The following is a 19,238-nucleotide window of genomic DNA, read 5'->3' as shown; positions in this document are numbered from 1 at the left end:
CTCAGGGCCTCTGGAGTCAGTCCTGGGTGGGTCAGTGTTGATGCTCCAATGGGTGAATGCTCTGGCAGAGTTAGGAGGCAGAGACTTCAGAAGGGCCATCCCTGGACTCCTTTCTTGGCACTTGCATTGTTGGGAGCACTGTGGGGCTGCGATGCCGGCCTTTGGACTGGACTCCTGGGAGGATCAGCAGTGCCCTTCTTCCCGTTGGCTTGTGCACTGAACTTCCCACACCACGAGTGCAGGGCCTCCAGATGCATCTGCTTGGTGACCCTTTGAACTTGGGAATGGCTTCAAAGCCAGGGAAAGAGATTGCTGTTTTGGTTGGGTCCTGCAAAGCCTCTCAGTTTTTTAGCCCAGATCTTGTTTACAGTCTGATGGTCTGGTCCTGGTGTCCTAACAAATGACTCTGGAGGCACTGTGGGAGAGTCAGGCTACCTAACACACCTGTCAGAGCACCTTCTCTGCAGTTGCTTATGGCTTGCAGTGCTGGGCATGCACCTGCTCTGGTGGGGCAATCAGGGATGTCAGCTTTGTGGGTGCGATAGCTCCTCATCCCCCCTCTGTCACCTGGTGAGATAGGCACTAGTGATATGCCTGGCTGTGTGCTGGTGATGTACTAGGATGGAGTCTCGCTCTGTAGCCCAGGCTGGAGTGCCATGGCGCCATCTCAGCTCACTGCAACTCTGCCTCCTGGGTTCACGCCATTCTCCTGCCTCAGCCTCCAGAGTAGCTGGGACTACAGGCGCCCACCACCACGTCTGGCTAATGTTTTGTATTTTCAGTAGAGATGGGGTTTCACTATGCTGGCCAGGCTGGTCTCTAACTCCTGACTTTGTGATCCACCCGCCTCAGCCTCCCAAAGTGTTGGGATTACAGGCATGAGCCACTGCGCCTGGCCTAATTTTTTTGTATTTTTAGTAGAGACGGGGTTATACCACGTTGGCCAGGCTGGTTTGGAACTCTTGACCTCAGGTGATCTGTTAGCCTTCGCCTCGCAAAGTGCTGGGATTACAGGCGTGATCCACCACACCCGGCAGAAACTTCCACCTTTTAAAAAGGAGAAACTAGTGGCACCTGAAAGGGCAGTAATGGGACAGGTGCTTGCTCAGCTCCCTGGCTTTTTTGGTGGCCATTTCCTGTCTGAACCTAAAGATGGGCAGAAGGAGAAGGAGCAGCCCCACCTGACCATTTGGTTCCCATCAGAGGTTCCCCAGCTGGCCACAAAGCTCCCTGTGTTGCAGCACAGTTGTTAGGGGGCAGAAGCATGGGATTTGCTGTCCTTGGGAAGTTTCGCTTAGGAGCATCCAAGGACAGCTGTGCTCCCCATACATAGCCAGGCACAGAGCAGGCACTGTCTGAAGGAGAAATGATGGGGTTCACCCTGGCACCTTATGGCAAGAGAGCAGTCTCCGCAAACATGGCAGAACCTAGCATCCGCTGGAGCTAGTGATATAAATGGTCTACCTGAACAGTCACCTAGGTTTCCCCTCAGAGTATCGTTTCTATTAGAAGACATTCTCCACAGCTCAAAATCCAACTTCCTATTAGAAGACATTCTCCACAGCTCAAAATCCAACTTCCAAACAACCTTCTGGAATGCTCTATGTGTGTACGTGGGGACTTTCTGTGTGGTGTTTCTGGGCATTGCGGCCATGTACTGCTGTTGCCATCTGGCTCTGCTGGGCTGGATTTGCAGAGCCCCAGAGTGTCTTCTGCAATAAAATCCAAACCAGGGGCAAGGTGTGTACCTCCCCCATCAGTCCCTGGCACAGCCAGCTGGGCACAGTGGAGGGAGGCCAGGCCAGCCAAGCCTCGTTGGAGCCCTGGAACCCTCTCTGCTGCATGAGCCCCCGGGCACAGACACCTCCATTCAGTTTACCCATGAGGCTTGGCATTTGCTTGGCCTGCTTCCTCAGCTTTGGGGTTAGTGGGCTTCTTGCAGGCTAACTGCGATGTGGTCTCATTTGAGTTCTGTTCGCACCCTATCCCTCTCCCCTGCACCTTGATATCCCTACATGTGAGCTCCACCAGCCAGGCTGAAAGCCCAGAGGTCTCCCTGGGTGCTTTTTGTTTCAAGAAAATATCTTCTCTCTTTTTTTTCTATTGTGGTTTCCCAGCGTGACTCTGCAGCTCCATCTGCTTCCTCCCTGTCCAGGAAGAGTCAGATTTCCCCATGTGGAGAGTTGGCAAGGCTCCGGGCCTCCAGAGAAATTGGCCTTGCCCTCTTCAGGACAGTGGCCGGGGGCATTCCTCCTTTGTAGCCCAGTGATACCATCCCACCAGGGCCCTGGGTCGGGTCAGACCTGCTGCCTACCATTGTGCCTGGGGAGCCTACAAAGCTCAGTGGGGTGGGGGGACTGAGATGAGACTTGGAGCTTCTGTGCATGGGATGGGCCTCCTGAGACCACTCCATATTCAGGAGGTGCCAACTGTCTGTGGGGACACCAGCTGTCAAGGGGCCCCATCATTTCCTAGAGCCCTGAAATGAACAGATGGCTTCCAAAACTTGTGTGGCCAAGAAGACCCAGGGCTGGATGATGTAGACACTTCTAGGGAGGCAAAAGGGTCACTGAGGGTCAGCTTGGGGAGCATTCTGGGGGCAGCTGGCCTGACTCCCCTCCCCTCCCCCACTTCTCAGCACTTGTGACCATCTATGATAGTGGTTTCAAATGGTGCGCTGTCAGGACATAGCCTTCAGATGACACCGAGGGTGTGTCTGGCATTCTGTGCACTGCTAGGTCTTTCTTTCACTCAAGTAAATGCATTGGAACACATGTGGGTGGGGCTGATGGTCATGGAGCCATCTTGAACTCACTTCAGTTTATTTTCTCCAAAGTAAAAGCAGTGACCAGCAGGAGTTTGAGACCAGCCTGGCCAGCATGGTGAAACCCCATCTCTACTAAAAATACAAAAATTAGCAGGGCGTGTTAGCAGATGCTTGTAATTCCAGCTACTTGGGAGGCTGAGGCACAAGAATTGCTTAAATCCAAGAGGCAGAAGTTGCAGGGAACCGTGATCATGCCACTGTACCCCAGCCTGGGCAACAGATGTGAAATTCTGTATATGTGTGTATGTATGTACATATATATATGTGTGTGTGTGTGTGTGTGTATACATACATATATACATAAGCACATAAGCATGCAAGCAGTGACCAGGTGCAGTGGCTCATGCCCATAATCCCAGCACTGTGAGAGACTGAGGCAGGAGGATCACTTGAGCCCAGGAGTTCCAGGCTACTCCTGGCAACATCCTGAGACCCTGTCTCTACAAAAAATAGAAAAATTAGCCAAGTATGGTGGCATTCACCTGTAGCCCTCATGACTTGGGAGGCTGAGGTGGGAGGATCACTTGAGCCCAGAAGTTTGAGGTTGCAGTGAGCTATGATCACACCACTGCACTCCAGCCTGGGTGACAGAGTGAGACCTTGTCTCAAATAAATAAATAAATAAATAAATAAATAAATAAATAAATAAATAAAACTAAATTAAATTAAAAGATCAGCTGGGGTATGGGCACGATGGCTCACGCCTGTAATGCCAGCACTTTGGGAGGCCAAGGCGGGTGGATCACAAGGTCAGGAGTTCAAGATCAGCCTGGCCAAGATGATGAAACCTTGTCTCTACTAAAAATACAAAAATTAGCTGGGCGTGGTGGCAGGCATCTGTAATCCCAGCTACTCGGAAGGCTGAGGCAGGGAATAGCTTGAACCCAGGAGGCGGAGGTTGTAGTGAGCTGAGATGGCACCACTGCACGCCAGCCTGGGTGACAGAGTGAGACTCCATCTCAAAAAAAAAAAGGCCGGGCGCGGTGGCTCAAGCCTGTAATCCCAGCACTTTGGGAGGCCGAGACGGGCGGATCACGAGGTCAGGAGATCGAGACCATCCTGGCTAACACGGTGAAACCCCGTCTCTACTAAAAATACAAAAAACTAGCCGGGCGAGGTGGCAGGCGCCTGTAGTCCCAGCCACTCGGGAGGCTGAGGCAGGAGAATGGCGTAAACCTGGGAGGCGGAGCTTGCAGTGAGCTGAGATCCGGCCACTGCGCTCCAGCCTGGGCGACAGAGCGAGACTCCGTCTCAAAAAAAAAAAAAAAAAAGATCAGCTGGACATGGTGGCACACACCTATAGTTCCAGCTAGTCAGGAGACTGAGGTGGGAGGATCACTTGAGCCCAGGAGGTGGAGACCAGTGAGTTGAGACCGTGCCACTGTATTTCAGCCTTCAGCCTGGGTAACAGCGAGAATCTGTCTCAAAAAAAAAAAAAAATCAGTTGCATATGTCCATACCTTAGGATGATTAGCCAGGGACTGGTGGCACACCTCATGGCTGATTGATGGCACATCAGGGTCGAGAACCAGTGGCTGAGGACAGCTCTATGCTCAGACTTGTGTTTCCCCAGCGTGCTGTGCCCTCTGCAGCCCTCTTGCGCCCAGACACAGAGTAGGTAAAAACAGCAGTACAGAGGGCAAGACATGGAACTGCCTACATTTTTGCTCAGTGGGAAAAGTGCTTGGATGAGACAGGTGGCTGTCCATTGAAGGGGACAGCTAGGCTGACTGTGGGTTGGAAAATCTAGGCTGGCTGTCTTGCTGACTGTCCCCCGTTGGCCGGTTTGGTGCTTACAGTGGAGTCCCTTGTCTGCCTGTGTGTCTCCTAATGATTCTGATGTCATCTGTGTGAGGTCAGAGATTGGTTCCTGGGGCAGGCCCATCTTGCATCCTGGGGTTCAGATGGGCCCACCAGCAGCGTAGCACAGGGGGAAAGCACTTGAGCGCGTCGGCCTTGCACATCAACAAGTTAGGCCAGAACATGGAGTGCACCAGCCTTCTCAGAATTCTTGAGCTCTCTGTACCACCGCTAGGGGCTCCTCTGTAGCTCAAGACCCCTCCTGAGGCAGAGGGTGAGGAGGAGGCAGAAAGAAAAGAGAACCGGAGACCTGGAGTGGGCAGCGGCAGAGCAGAACCCAGCAGCCTGCATTTTTGGATTCCTCTGGGGGCTCTGGGGATGTGTGTTGTGGGAGTGGAGAGTGGTGACGAGCAGAGGAGGGACAGCTGCTGAAAGCGATCATTCCTCTCCTTGTGGGGCGTCCTGGGAAGAACATGGGTGATCTCTGCAGTCAGGCAGCGCTGTCCTTGTGGGGCCTTATGGGGCGGCTCTGGGTGTCCGCATTCTAATCCCTGGCAACAAATGGGCCTGCAAGGCTGGGCTCCTGGTGGATGCTCAGGAAGGGTTGTTCCACTCTTCACCCCCTCCTGAGCTGCTTTCTGGCCTCACAGCCCCGTCTTTGGATCCCTGTTTGGCACTCTGCTGGGGTCAGAGCTTCCGTGGCAGGAGCAGAGGCTGCTCTCTCCTGGGTTCCTCTGGGAGCTACCGTGGAGCTTGGGCAGTTCCTTCTATTGCCGCGATTCTGGGTTCAAAGCCACAGGCTTCTTAGACAGCTGTGACTTCCCGGCAGGCAGTAGGGATGGGGTGGGGGTGGAGGCGCTGGGGCCCTGCAGCTTCCCTCGCTTGCCTCGGTCCTTGCTAGGCAGTGAGTTGGAGGCGCCTGGGCTCAGCTGACGTTCTCCAAGGAGGACTTGGAATGAACCCGAGACACAGAGGGTGAGGTCAGTGGTTTGCTCAGCAAGAAGGCTGAGTTAGTGACAACCTGTCACAGCTCCCAGGATCCCTGGCTGCAGTCCTTGGCTCCGACTCCTCCCCCTGCTGGCCTTACGGGAGATGAAAATCAGTGATGTGAATCTACTGACTGAGTGTCTCCTGTGTGTCAGAGTGGGAGGCTTACGTTTATTTTATCCCAGTCACCAGGATGGCTTTCACATTATTTTTCATCCATTACTCACTATGTGTGCTGTGAGGTGCCTGAGTAAACTAAAGCCCAGAATGATTTAGTCACTGGTCACCCAGGCTAGTGAGTGGCAGATTTGAACCCATCCTTCTCACTGTTAGAAGGCCCATTCCTTCCACTCTACCACACTGCCATGCAGGCGGGATGCCAGGAGGGTGTCCAAAGAACTGTGTGACTGTCCCAGCTCCCAGCGATGCCAGACCAGCCAAATCTGTGATATGGGCAGGATGGTTTTATGTGTGGACAGTGGGGGCTTTGTGGTGCTGCTTAAAATTGTTTGCTAAAAGTCCCCAAGAGCGTGAGCATGTGCAAAACGTCCTCTTATCTGGTTTTTTTTTTTTTTTTTTTGGAGACAGAGTCTTGCTCTGTCGCCGCCCAGGCTGGAGTGCAGTGGCGCAATCTCTGTCCACTGCAACCTCTGCCTCCTGGGTTTAAGCCGTTCTCCTGCCTCAGCCTCCCAAGAGGCTGGGATTACAGGCATGCACCACCATGTCAGCTAAGTTTTGTATTTTTAGTAGAGATGAGGTTTCACCACCTTGGCCTGGCCAACATGGTTTCGAAGTTCTGGCCTCAAGCAATCTCCTTGCCTCCCAAAGTGCTGGGATTACAAGCATAAACCACCATGCAGGCCTTGAAGCCTCTCTTTTTACCTTACAATTTCACTTGTATTTGACTCGGTAATGTAGCTTTGTTTGTTTTAAGACAATGATTTATATTTCTTGCCCCTGAGTACATTTGATCCTTTAAGTGTTCTGGGTTTATCCTGAGGTGGCTTCCTGTGTCTCCTGGGGGTATGGATGTCCTTGTGTGAGAGTCTCAAACCAGGTGAAAGATGATAGAGGTAGTGGTGGGGCACATTCAGTATTGTGAAGAAAGGCACACAGGGAGCCCAATTTGGCTAGAGACGTAGGCTGCAGTGAGGGGGACCAAGGAAGCAGTGAAGGTTAGTTTGGGGCCATATTCTGAGAGCGTCAAGAACAGAATGGCATCCCCAGGGTTTCTGGCCTTGTTTTATAGGCAGAGAGGGCAACAGTGGGTGAGTATTATAACTCCGCCCCGTGGTCTGCACACATTCATTCAAGCCCCTCTAAGAGACCTGTGAGGGCTGGGCACAGTGGCTCATGCTTGTAATCCCAGCACTTTGGAATGCCGAGGCAGGTGGATCACTTGAAGTCAGGAGTTTGAGACAAGCCTGGCCAACAATGTGAAACCTCAACTCTACTAAGAAAATACAAAAATTAGCCAGGTGTGGTGTGTACCTGTAGTCCCAGCTACTTGGGAGACTGAGGCGGGAGGATTGTTTGAACCCAGCAGGTGGAGGCTACAGTGAGCCGAGATCATGCCACTGCACTCCAGCCTGGTCGATAGAGCAAGACTCCATTTCAAAAAAAAAAAAAAAAAAAAAAGGAGGCCTTTGAGGGTATGCATGCTGTGGGGATTCAGGAGTGGGAAGATGTTCCTGCCCACAGAGGGCCTGCAGTCTAGTGGGAGAGGCCAGAGTGAAGTGTGAGGCATGCCCCAAAAAGGCTGGGTGCCAAGAAGTTTGGGCCGATGGTGTCTGCAGGAAGGGTTAGATTGGGAGAACCCAGGGCAGGGGGCTGCAGTCAAGTTCAGGAAGGCACTGAGCATGGATTCGGATGGTAGTCCAAGTGGCTGGCTGTGTGTGATGAAAGGAAAGGAAGGCAAGTGATGACAGGGAGAGGCCCCGCGAGGGAAGAATTGATGTGACTTGGTGACCAGCTTAATGTGGGAGCTATTAAAGGGACTTAGAAAAGAGAACTGGGGAAATCAGGCAAGTGAGAGCTGACTTCAGGGAAATGACCTTGCTGCCTAAAAAAAGGGGAAGGTGCTGGCTGGTTAGTGAGAACCCGACTAACAGAGTGGGTAACATGCTATGAAATCCACAAACATCGCAAAAAAACTGCAGCTCATCTCAGGAACAGGCAAACTTTTGAACTTTTTGTTCGGGTCTCTGTGGGATGATGACTCACTTTGAGCCCCTCCTAACCTCTGTTGGTGATTAGCAGGGGTGAGAGGCCCAAGGAGCCGCCCTGCTCTGCAACAGATCAACTTGCCTGGAAGAGCCCAGATTGCAGGAATGGGTTGGAGTAGATTTGGAACAGCTAAGAACCTTTCCAGCCCATGAGTCTCCTGGGTTTGAGGCTGTCTTTTTGTATGCGAATCTGGGTTCTACCCATTGAAGGAGCTGTGAGTTGGGCCTGGAATGGGGCCCTAGACTTGACCTTAAAAGGTCTAGCATCTCTGGGTGACCTAAAGAGGTGGATGACATCTGACCAATGAAATGTGTCCACAATGTTCTGGGACCTCTGGAGGAGGGAGGGGCCCACTGATTCTGGACAGGAGAGATGAGTGTCTTACAATATGAAAGAGGCTCTGGGGCCGGGCATGGTAGCTCATGTCTGTAATCTCAGCACTTTGGGAAGGCCCAGGCAGGAAGATGGCTTGAGGCCAGGAGTTCAAGACCAGCCTGGGCAACATAGCAAGACCCTGTCTCTACAAAAAAATTTTTAAAAGCTTTTAGTCCTAGCTACTTGGGAGGCTGAGGCAGGAAGATCCCTCGAGCCTGAGAATTCTAGGCTGCAATGAGCTATGATCAGGCCTCCAGCCTGAGTGACAGAACAAGACTTGTCTCAAAAAAAGAAAAAAAGAAGAGAAAGACTCTGGTATTCGGCCAGCCTGGCCTGAACTCCTGTGCCTGTAGCCCAGGGCAGATGCATACAGATGCTCAGAGTCAACCTGGGCGGCCTCAGCCTCGTCTCACCTGCTGTTGCTTAAGCTCCTGGAACCCAATTTGATGGGGAAGTGGCGGCAGCCAGGAGCCTGACGGGTGGGCCCTGTGTGGGTGCCTGGTGCAGATGGGCCTGGCACAGTTGGGCTTCTGCCTGGAGCTCAGGGTGACTGCTGGAGTTGCCTTGCAGCCTTTATTCTCTCGGGTCTCCGGTTACCTGTGCCCTGTGACCTTGGGCACAAGCCAGGCAGCCAATAAAGCCAGCCTGCCTGCACACTCATATTGTGTCAGCCTCTGCAAGGAAGAGCTCGTCAGCACACAGGAAGCCACCCTCCTAAGCTAGGCCTGTAGGAAGCCACTTTATCCAAATGACCACCCCTCCTCCCCTGGCGGCTGACTGGAAGACTCCCGGGCCTTCTCCCCAGGCTTCCTGTGTGTCACCCCCCAGCCCACACTTCCTTCAGGGCTGTGAGGGTAAAATGCAGTTCCTGTTGAGTGAGGTATGAGTCAGCGGAGGGAGGAGAATTGGTGGCTGAGTCTTTGTAACCTCCAGGCATGGCTATTAAATATTTACATGACACTATGGTATTGATCGTTTCTCATCCATCCTCTTAGGAGAGCAGTTCCTGTCTGGGATTCAAATAATAGCAGAATCTTGGATTTAGACTAACTCGGAAGAGCTCAAAGGTGCTATATAAATATCACCCATAATCCTATTATCTCCTCCTCAGAGCGTGCTACTAGGAATGGGGACAAATTGGGTTCTGCCCATTTTCTTGATAGAGAAGACATCCAGAGAGGTTAGAGGATCCGCTGAGGGGCCCCCACTGATCCACTGGGGCCGGGATCAGGGCATCCCAGCCCCCCTCCTCTGCACTGGGCCCGGGATCAGGGCATCCCAGCTCCCCTCCTCTGCACTGGCTGTTTGCTCTGCTCACTGCTGCCTCCCCATCCTCCTCCTCTTCACAGCCCCTCTGTCATTCAGCCATTCATTCTAGCTGCTCGGGATATGGCGTCGAACAAGACTGACAAGGCCGCAGCTCTCTGGAGCTTAATTCTTGGAGAGGAGACAGTTGACAAGAACCCAAATTGGCAGGGAAGACCCCCTCAAGGAGACTGAGTTCCTAGTCAGCGTCCAGGCCCTAGGTCCCTGGGCTGGGGGTGGGTGGGGCAGAGTGGATCTGGCCTAATTGTGGATTGGCCCTGACTGAGAACGGACGGTTATCAGGATAAATATACCCAGCTCACCATTCCTGGGGACTTACTCACCAAGTGAAAGCACCCCACTGCGGATTAGATTACCTCTGCTCTAACTGCTCATGTGCTCCGGGCTGGGGAAGGGGAGGGGAACTTGGAGCCGGGGGAGTGGGGAGACCCGCCTTCCCGTTCTGTTTTCCTTCCTAATCTGGAAGAGTCTCACCAAAGGGGCTGAGATGAGACCATCCCTGAGCTGGTCCTACTGTTTACATAGCTCCTTCCTTAGGAAGGGCCAAGCCCGGCTCACTGCTCATATCCCTGAGCGTGGGCAACTGTAAGGAGGCCGCAGCTTCTCTGACACTCAGAGCTACCAAGGCTGCCCAGGTGGTCATCAGGGAGTTGGGACCCTCCCTTGTCCAGAGTTCTGGACCCAACAGGATAGACAAGCCATGAGACTGGGCTTCCCCAGACCCCCTAGGACAGGGACTTTTCTCTCTGGGAGTCTGGGTTTCCTATCAGATGGCAGGGAGGGACAGCTGGCCCAGGGCTGCGGGGAAGGCCCCTGTGCTATGGCAGCTGGTTGCTGCTGGTGCTGGAGCTTTCAGGGTGGTGTTTGCTGCTCCTTCCTTCGGCTTGTCAGCTCCTAAGGAAGCTGCACTGGCTTTTCCCTCCCTGGAGCAATGAAAGCTGAGTGAAATTGGCCTGCAGAAGAAGGTGGGTGAGGTGGCTGAAAAATACCTTGTTCTTACTGTGGGCCTCTCCTGGGCCAGGCCTCGAGAATACAAGGCGTGCTAAGGTGGGGCCGTGGCCTTAAGAATACAAGGTGGGTTCTGCCTGGGACTGCTGGTGGAGGAGTCCAGAATGGCAAAGGTGGGCAGGGACCACGGGGCCCTGGCGCTGGGGTTGGTGTGGCAGGGCAGCCTGTAAACTCCAAGAAGGGATGGAAAAGCTGGCTCCATGCCCCACATGCTTCCTGCTGATCTGGGACTAGAGGGCAGCACCCTTTGCCCTCAGGGATTGTATGAGACGGGGAGGTGATTTCTTTCCCCTCCTAGGGCTTAACACCTCTCTGGGAAGAAGCTTGTATCTACTTAGCAACTCCCATTTCCTGTGTGCTCTATTCCAGGCACTGTGCTAAGTCAGCACTTTATATCTGTTTTTCTCATGTAGTCCCAATCCTGTGAGTAAAATGGTGAAATTCCTATTGGGCAGACAAGGAAACTGAGGCACAAAAGCAGTTAAGCAGCCTCTCCGAGCAATTCAGCCATTGAGCAGAGTCCAGGTGACTCAGGATTCACCATACACGTTGTAACACTGAAAATCCTCAGAGCCTGGGAGGAGAGAATGGAATGGCTCTGGGTCCTCCCTCCCCCTCAGAGAGATGGACCTTTATCTCCTCTCTCTTGGCGCCTGTCCAGCTCCAGGCCTCTGGTCTCGATAGGTCTTTATCACACACTAAGAAGTGGCAGGGGCTTGGGTAGGAGGAAGAAGCCTGGCTTGTTTCTATGCTTCAGTTGGGGGTGGGGACGGAAGGGTTTCATTGATCCTCTTTAATCTGGTATTGAGTGCCATGTGTCAGAAGCCACGGTCTGGGGGACATCCCCATTGTAAGTACAAAGGGACCCAGGTTTCCTTCCACCCTGAGCCCCTGGGTGGGTACAGGAATGTGAGGGGCGCAGCTGCAGCACTGGCTCTGGAATGCAGGCGAACCGGTCCCCTCCTCCTCGGAGCAGTGGGCTGAAGGTGTCTGCACCTTAACCCTCCAGCGGCTCCCACTGGAGGATTATGCGGCTCCAGCCAGCGGCTCCCACCGTAAGGATTATGCTCAGTCGGGTGCTGAGGCCCGGGGAAGGGCCTCTTCCTCTCAGCCTGGCCGTGGTGCGCTGTTTCTGCCCAGCCACCTGCCCCAGGGCGGCCTCCCGGCCCAAAGCTGCAGCTGCTCCATGCTCTGACCAGGTGCATCCATGGGGTACAGATGGGGGCCATACAGTGCTGCATTTGCACAGGGCCCTGGAAGTGAGGGCGTGCACCCCTCTGGTTCTCCAGAGCCCTGCATGTCACCCTTGGGTTGCGCCTTCAAGTGATAGCGTGTACCCAGGCCACCTGCGTTCCTCCTAGTAGCTTGCTGTGTTCCTCCAACTCAGCCTTGTTCTCTCAGGATTGAAACTTCCCCACTGCACCCATGGCCAGGGGCTCCCCGATCTTCCCCTGCTAGAAAATTCTAAGATTGCACGAGGTTACCTTTGGTTACTCCCAGTGGCAGGAAGCCGACGGGCCAATGGTGCCCTCTGGTGGGCAGCAGCAGACAGTCTGCACCCCTTCCTTGCCAGGGCGGAGCCAGGACATAGCTCCATGGCCTTTGCCCATGGCTCGCTGGGGACTTTGCACCTAGCCCGCCCCCAGCCTCGAGACAGCCTGGCCTACTCCTCATGTTGCATACTTTCGCTGGCCCAGAGAGACAGAAAACCTGCAGAATTCAGGGTGCGTTTCCTCCAGAAAGTGGTTGGGAAGCCCCAGAAAGAGCTTCCTCCTTCAGGGTGACTTGGGTCTGGAGGGCCCCAAGCCTGGACCTGGAAACTTAGTAGAGTAATGCCAAGGAAGTTTGAGGCCTTCCTTAGCTTGGATGAGGGAACCTGTCCTCCCAGCATGTGGGAAGGGAGGGTGTATTCCTGGTCTCGAATGGTTTCAGTGGGTACCATTTTCTCTGAAGAGTGGATAGCCTGACACCTTCCTTGGGGTATGAGTAGAAGGAATATTTAGAGTGGAAGGAAAGGCTGGAGCTGGACACTGGGGGACCCCGCTGCGATAGGGCTCTGCCTTCAAGTGGACTCCTGCACAGTGTCTGCCGGCTCTTTGCTCAAGCCAGAGGGGACATTTGCTGACCTTGCAAGGGGACTTTGACCCTTAACCATTTCGCAGCCTTGGGGAAGTCTCAGGTATTTGTACCCATTGGAAACCAAAGTAAAGCTAGGAGTCTGCTGTTGGCTTGCCTCCTATATTTCTGGTCCTTTCTTGAGGAGTTTGTTGGGGGGTTTGGAGGCACTAACCCCTACCCCTCTCACCTAGTTCTTGCCTGTCCAAATCTCTAGGTGAGGATGAAGAGTTGAGAGAGAGGAGGAAGCCATACCAGAGACCCTGTGGCTGGTGGATGGACTTGCTGGGGTTTTTCTCTGCCCCTCAAATGGACAAATCTTTGGAGGAAACTGAATAATGATGTGCTTTCTCCCTGACATCTACACTCTATGGTTTGCTTGTTTTTTTTAAGACAGATTCTCTCTCTGTCACCCCGGCTAGAGTGCGGTGGTGCAATTGTAGCTCACTGTAGCCTTGACCTCCTGGGCTCAAGCAGTCCTCCTGCCTCAGCCTCTTGAGTAACTGGGACTACAGGCTCCTATCACCACATCCAGCTAATTTTTAAATTTTTTGTAGAGATGGGGTCTCACTATGTTGCCCAGGCTGATCTCCAACTCCTGTTCTCAAGTGATCCTCTCACCTCAGCCTCCTGAGTAGCTGGGACTATAGGCATGCGCCACCACAGCCAGCTAATTTTTACATTGTTTGTAGAGACAGGCTGTCACTGTATTGCCCAGGCTGGGACATGCTGCACTTTGAATATTGCTTTATTACTTTCCTTTTCAAGGTTGCCCTCTTTGCCATGTTTTGCTCGTATTCTACCCAGAAAAGACTTAGGAGACAGGAGAAGGCAGTACTTTGCATCCTACCTACACTTCTCTCCCTGGAGGAAGGCCTTATTCTGGATTTTACAGAGCAAATCAGATCTGATGTTTGTAGCTTCCATTGTGCTATGGAGCTTCCTCCTGCAGAGTGACTTGGGTCTGGAAAGCCTGATATTTGCAGCTGATGTTTGCAGCTTCCAGTGTACCTGCTGGCCCTTATAAACCTCACACCAGTGCTTGGAGGTCAGAGTTATTCAAGAGCTTACTGAGAAAACAGGCCCTGAGAAGCTAAGCGATTTGCCATGTGGCATGGATAGTAGAGAGGGGAGCTGGCGCTTGAACTCAGGTGTGGCTCGACCTCAGAATGAGTGATCTTTTGTCTCTGTGCCCCAGGACTGCATCCTCTCACCAATACTCCACCAACCTAGGGATCTGTGCGCCCAAGAGCCTGTTGACATCATAAACCAGAATCCAATCCATAAACCAAAAGCCCAGGCTTAGAATTACATTGTGGTGGAGCGGGCGTTTGGTGGAGTCCTTGATTCAAAATGTTTGACAAGGAAGCCTGACCATTTGTCTTCTGTTGGGTGTTTGGAGTCCAAGAGACCTGAGTTCAGAGTCCAGCATTCTCACTTCAGCCAGCCGTGGCAGTGTGGGATGTGACTCTGCCTCTGAACTGCAGTTATGCCATCTGTGCTAGTGGCGTTGTGAGGAGGATGGCAGGTAACAAAGGTGAAGTTCCTGGCCCCAGTGGGCCTTCAAAGATGGCAGCTGCTCCTGCCCCTACCGGGGTTGCACTCATTGCCTGCTCTGGGGAGTCCTGTGGGGTTTCTTAGCTGGCCCTGCCCGTGGTAGAGAAAGAGGGACCCGCCCATTGCTGATTGGGCCCAGAGGAAATGAGGACACTGCGTACAGCCAAGACAGCAGGTGTGGCGCTGGAGAGGCTGTGGGGATTGGCTGGACACTGGTTCCTTTTCTGCTGTTACCTAGATACCTGCCAACTCCTTCTAGTTCCGGTTTGCTAGAGACAGGAAGCCAGGCCTCCTCCATGGGACCTGGAGGGGCGGGGCGGGCTGTAGGACCTGACCTTCCTTGGAGGTCAGGAGACAAGACCCGGGGTCTTAGGCCTTGGAACAGACATCCCCTCTGTTCTACACACCAGGGGTAGGTGTGGCCAGCCTTGAGGGTAGGAGATCAGGACAGGCAGCTGGGAGAAGGTGTGGCCCCATAAACCAAGGCCCTGGGTGAGGGCCTTGCTTCTCTCTTCCCTCCTCTGAACACAGGTTGGGGGACTGGGAGCAAGACCACAAGGAAGGATCACACTGGCAGGCCTCACAGCTTGGGCTTCCAGCGTTCAGGAAGTTGAACCCTTTAAGTGTGGCGTCATCTGGCAGTCATAGTGGCCTCTTACAGGCCAGGTTTTTGGGGTTTGGGGCTTCTGAGGAGTCAGACAATTGTGCCACTCGCTGGCTTTGTTATTCGGAGCAAACACGTCTGACCTCTGCCTCTCCAAGCCAGCTTTATTCATCCCTGTGGGGAGAATCAGAATTCCAACTACAGGGGGCATTAGGGGGATTAACGGAGACCTTGTACATGCCACTAGAATGCCTAGCAGTGTGCCTGGTACTAATAAGTGGCAATAAACGCAGCCATTGCTTTTTAGATGTTTATTATCCTGAGGGCTACGGATCAAGCTGTCAGCTCCCTGGACCCAGCAGGTTACCAGGGAGCTGAGAGTGAGCAAGTTGTGAACGGGGCAGGAATGAGGGTGTGGCATCCAGGGCCAGGCTGTCTGAGCTGTGGTGCTGTTGAGGGTCCCAGGAGGGGATGGAGGAGGTGGGGGTCAGCAGGTCCTACCCCTGCCCCTCTATCTATATCCTTCTTTTCTGGAGACTGGGGAGACCTAGTGCCCCCTGTTGGCTGCCAGGTGCCAGGGTAATGGAAGCTTACACTGGAGGGCTGATTTGGCTCCTTTGCTGCTGTTAAAAGCAGAACAGTGGGGGCCTGGAGCCTCTGGGGTCGGGCTGCTTGCCAGACTTCTGCAGAAACAGCCAACGGAGCAGTCTTGCCCCCTGCTCACTGAGCGGGTGGGGACCGCTGCACCAGCCTCACTCCAGCCCCCACCTCCCCGCACACCTTACCCCATAAGCCTGGAGCCTCAGGAGGAACCTGGAGCCTGGGCTTCTGCTTCCACCTGGTCAGGAGGGCAGGGACTATTCTGTGTGCCCCTTCCAGTCGGGGGCTGAGAAAGCCTAAGCTCTTAGAAATCAAGTGAGGGCCTGGCACTGCCAGGGCCCCTCCCTGTGACGTGGGGCCCCTCCCGCCCATTCTCTCCGCGTTGCCCTGCAGATTCAGAGTTCCAGGCAGGCACTTCTCACTCGCGGCTGCGCGGCCCTGTCAGGAGGGAACGCAGCACCAGGTGCCTGACTCCCAGAGGTAGGAGGTCCCACGGGGCAGCCCCAGAGCCCGCCTATAGAGTACCTTCAGTCCTGGGTGGCCAGGAGAAGTCAGCTTTGGGAGCCGGCTCTTGGTTAGGCTGGTCCGCTTCCTGTCCCGAGGCTGGTCATTTCTCCCATGGGTGGGGCAGGTGCTAGAAGGCATTAACTCTTGAGGTGCAGGCAGGGAGGGCCCTGCCATGGGAGAGTCCCCAGGATCCCGGTTCTCACCTGCTCCCCGTGCCTTCTCTTTGCAGACGCCCTGCTGGCGGACTTGGAGTCCACCACCTCCCACATCTCCAAACGGCCTGTGTTCTTGTCGGAGGAGACCCCCTACTCATACCCAACTGGAAACCACACATACCAGGAGATCGCCGTGCCACCCCCCGTCCCCCCACCCCCGTCCAGCGAGGCCCTCAATGGCACAATCCTTGACCCTTTAGACCAGTGGCAGCCCAGTGGCTCCCGATTCATCCACCAGCAGGTGAGGCGGGGACAGGGACTGGGAAGGTGGAGGAGGCTGGGGGACAGAGGGAACTTACCTGGCAGGGGCTTAGGGAACCAGGGGATGGAATGGAATTGGGGTAGTCGACCTTTCTCAACCAGACACTGCTCTTTCTACTCACCATGTGAGTGGGGCAGTGACCAAGTGGTTAATCACAGGTATCCTGGCCTGACTGTGGAAATTCCCTGGTGAGGCTGGCTGTGGGCAGGGGCCTCCTGGGGGTGACTCGAGCTGCTCCTGGCCCCTGTTCCTTTTTCTCCCCTTGGGGTAGCCTCTGAGTGTTCTCCTTCTCACAGCCTCAGTCCTCATCACTTGTGTACGGCTCCAGTGCCAAAACTTCCAGTGCCTCCAACCCTCAGGACAGCGTTGGCTCTCCGTGCTCCCGAGTGGGTGAGGAGGAGCACGTCTACAGGTACTGCCCCAGTCTGCCCAGGGCACCTTTCCTCCTGCTTAGAAATCTCAGGAACCTGGCCAGGGTGGGAGGCAGCGGCGGCCCAGGAGCAGGCGTGGCGACTGGGCCTTGTGGGGTTCTTCTGGTTTAAGCTGCAGAAGGCCTCTCGATGGGCCCATCTGCCTCATCAGTGCCATCTCCATGCTGTGGACATTCTGGGCTGTCACAGCATCTCTGTGTAGCTGAGGAACTGAAGCAAGACTTCCTTCCTCCCCTCTTCTTACTAGTCCCTTCCCTACCCTCTGTCCTCTTGTGGGGGAAGACTTCACATCTCCTCTGCCTTGTTCTCCTTGGGAATTTGGGAACTGCCAAGCCAGTACAAAGCCAGAGAGCATCTCTCACTGTCTTCTTTCCTTTGCCTCTCAAAGCTTCCCCAACAAGCAGAAATCAGCTGAGCCTTCACCCACCGTAATGAGCACGTCCCTGGGCAGCAACCTTTCTGAACTCGACCGCCTGCTGCTGGAACTGAATGCTGTGCAGCATAACCCACCAGGCTTCCCTGCAGGTAGGACCGGGTCCCTGGGGCAGGGTCTACCAGGGCCCAGGGCCCAGGGCCCACCTGCTGACCTCTACATCCCAGGAGGGCTCAAGGGCTGAGCAGCCTTTTTCTCTCCTCTCTGCAAGATGAGGCCAACTCAAGCCCCCCGCTTCCTGGGGCCCTGAGCCCCCACTATGGTGTCCCAGAGACTAACAGCCCCCTGGGAGGCAAAGCTGGGCCCCTGATGAAAGAGAAGCCTAAGCGGAATGGGGGCCGGGGCCTGGAGGACGTGCGGCCCAGCGTGGAGAGTCTCTTGGATGAACTGGAGAGCTCCGTGCCCAGCCCCGTGTGAGTACCCACTGGGCTCTCCCCAGGTGGGGAAGGGCTGGCTCAGCCTGCCCTGGGTCCAGCGTCTGTCCCCTTAGCCCTGGTATCACCCATTCCCTCCAGTGTCTGCCGTTTGCCAGGCACTGGGGGGATAGTGGAGAGTCTCATGGACACCATCCCTGCCTTCAGTCAGTCACTACCAGTCAGAAAGGACAGATATTGTGCACGCCGAGGGTGCCTGGAGCTTAGCAGCTCTTAGCATAAGCTTTGGGGCCACACAGTAGGGTTTCACTTCTTGGCTCTGACAATTACTGTCAGCTCTCAAGCCTTAGTTTTCCCATCTGTAAAATGGGACAAGGGCTTATGGGATCACTGGAATAAGACCACCTACCTCAGTAAGGGTGAGAACCAGTAATCCATGTAAAGCGCTTAGAATGGTTTCTGGTGTGCAGTGCGTGGCACACATGGTGAGTGCCCAACACGCGAGTTCGTACCAGCGCCGTTGTGTTACTGCAGTAGCCTCACCTCCATGTCCGGTGTTGTGGAGGAAACATAGGGCGCTTGGGCTTGTTTCACAGGCCACCTTTCACTTGGGCTAGGGGCTAGAGGAGTCTTCCTGGCACTTCCTGGTGCCATTGAGCTGCCCTTTCTTTTGACCCAGTGATGGGTCCCCAGGAGAGACTGGGAGCTGGTGGGCCTCCCTGGGCGTGGGGATGCTGAGACCCCAGTGTCCGAGCTGAGGGATCAATTTGATCCCTGGGAAGTGTGGGGCTGACTTTGGGCTCCCCACTGATGCCACGCCCACCCTGCAGCCCTGCCATCACTGTGAACCAGGGCGAGATGAGCAGCCCGCAGCGCGTCACCTCCACCCAGCAGCAGACGCGCATCTCAGCCTCCTCTGCCACCAGGGAGCTGGACGAGCTGATGGCTTCGCTGTCGGATTTCAAGGTGCCCTGTGAACCCTCCATCTTCCCTGCCCTGCTGCCCCTCCCTCATCCTTCTCCTCCCTTACCTCAGTGTGGGTAGCTAGACCTTGGTACCTCAGTGTTTGGGTGCCTTGCCCCTGAGCCAGGGACCCTGTCATGCCCTGGCCTTGCTGTGATGCCAAGAGATAGGGGAGGGAGGGCCGGGTGAGCCTGCCTGAGGATTGCAGTAGCCAGTGAAGGCAGACAAGCTGGAGAAGTGCTCAGCTGGGACATTCCTTCCTCCCCGGGTGCTCCCAGCCACTCAGGTCAAGGGGATCAGGAGGCTGGGACGCTGGGACAAAGAACCTTGTGTTGATGGCTGCTCTTGGTAGGGGAGGGCATTCTGTGCTGGGCCATGTGGGACTTGGGAGCCTGTGCCTGGGAGGTCATTTGCTCTGGAGCCCCATCTCCCACGCTAGCTGTCCTCAACACATCCTCTTTCTTTCTGCCTCTGCTCCTGAATCCACAAGCCTCCCTCGCTACCCTTCTCCCATCCTTCCCTCTCGCCCTCCAGGGCCTCTGAGTTCCCACGAGCATGTCTGTGGGAAACCGTGGGGCCAGCCTTGCACGAGGTACCTGCTCTTCCCCTCCCTTGCTGGGTCTCCCCA

General features: G+C 54.7%; 1 protein-coding gene across 37 annotated transcripts in view; it reads left to right on the top strand.

The window, feature by feature from the left end:
* The window catches only part of PXN (paxillin), a 57,992-nt gene that overhangs the window by 27,936 nt on the left and 10,818 nt on the right, over window positions 1-19,238 (top strand). For 31 of the 37 annotated variants that reach the window (XR_012420757.1, XR_012420755.1, XR_012420758.1 and 28 more), the window contains 5 exons: window positions 16,162-16,388; window positions 16,706-16,821; window positions 17,229-17,365; window positions 17,485-17,686; window positions 18,478-18,613. Coding sequence is in view for 32 of the 37 variants with exons in the window: in XM_045366676.2 (XP_045222611.2) it covers window positions 16,162-16,388; window positions 16,706-16,821; window positions 17,229-17,365; window positions 17,485-17,686; window positions 18,478-18,613 (818 nt within the window). In the remaining 5 variants the exon portion in view is untranslated. Of the gene's footprint in view, window positions 1-15,795; window positions 15,906-16,161; window positions 16,389-16,705; window positions 16,822-17,228; window positions 17,366-17,484; window positions 17,687-18,477; window positions 18,614-19,238 lie in introns of those variants that run through there. The other 6 variants (XM_074008059.1, XM_074008056.1, XM_074008054.1 and 3 more) reach the window with 1 other exon arrangement.

The sequence above is a fragment of the Macaca fascicularis genome, chromosome 11 (genome assembly GCF_037993035.2).
Source record: "Macaca fascicularis isolate 582-1 chromosome 11, T2T-MFA8v1.1".
NCBI classification, from domain to species: Eukaryota; Metazoa; Chordata; class Mammalia; order Primates; family Cercopithecidae; genus Macaca; species Macaca fascicularis.
The sequence above is the reverse complement of the archived record's forward strand: the minus strand, read 5'-3'. Positions and strand labels throughout refer to the sequence as shown.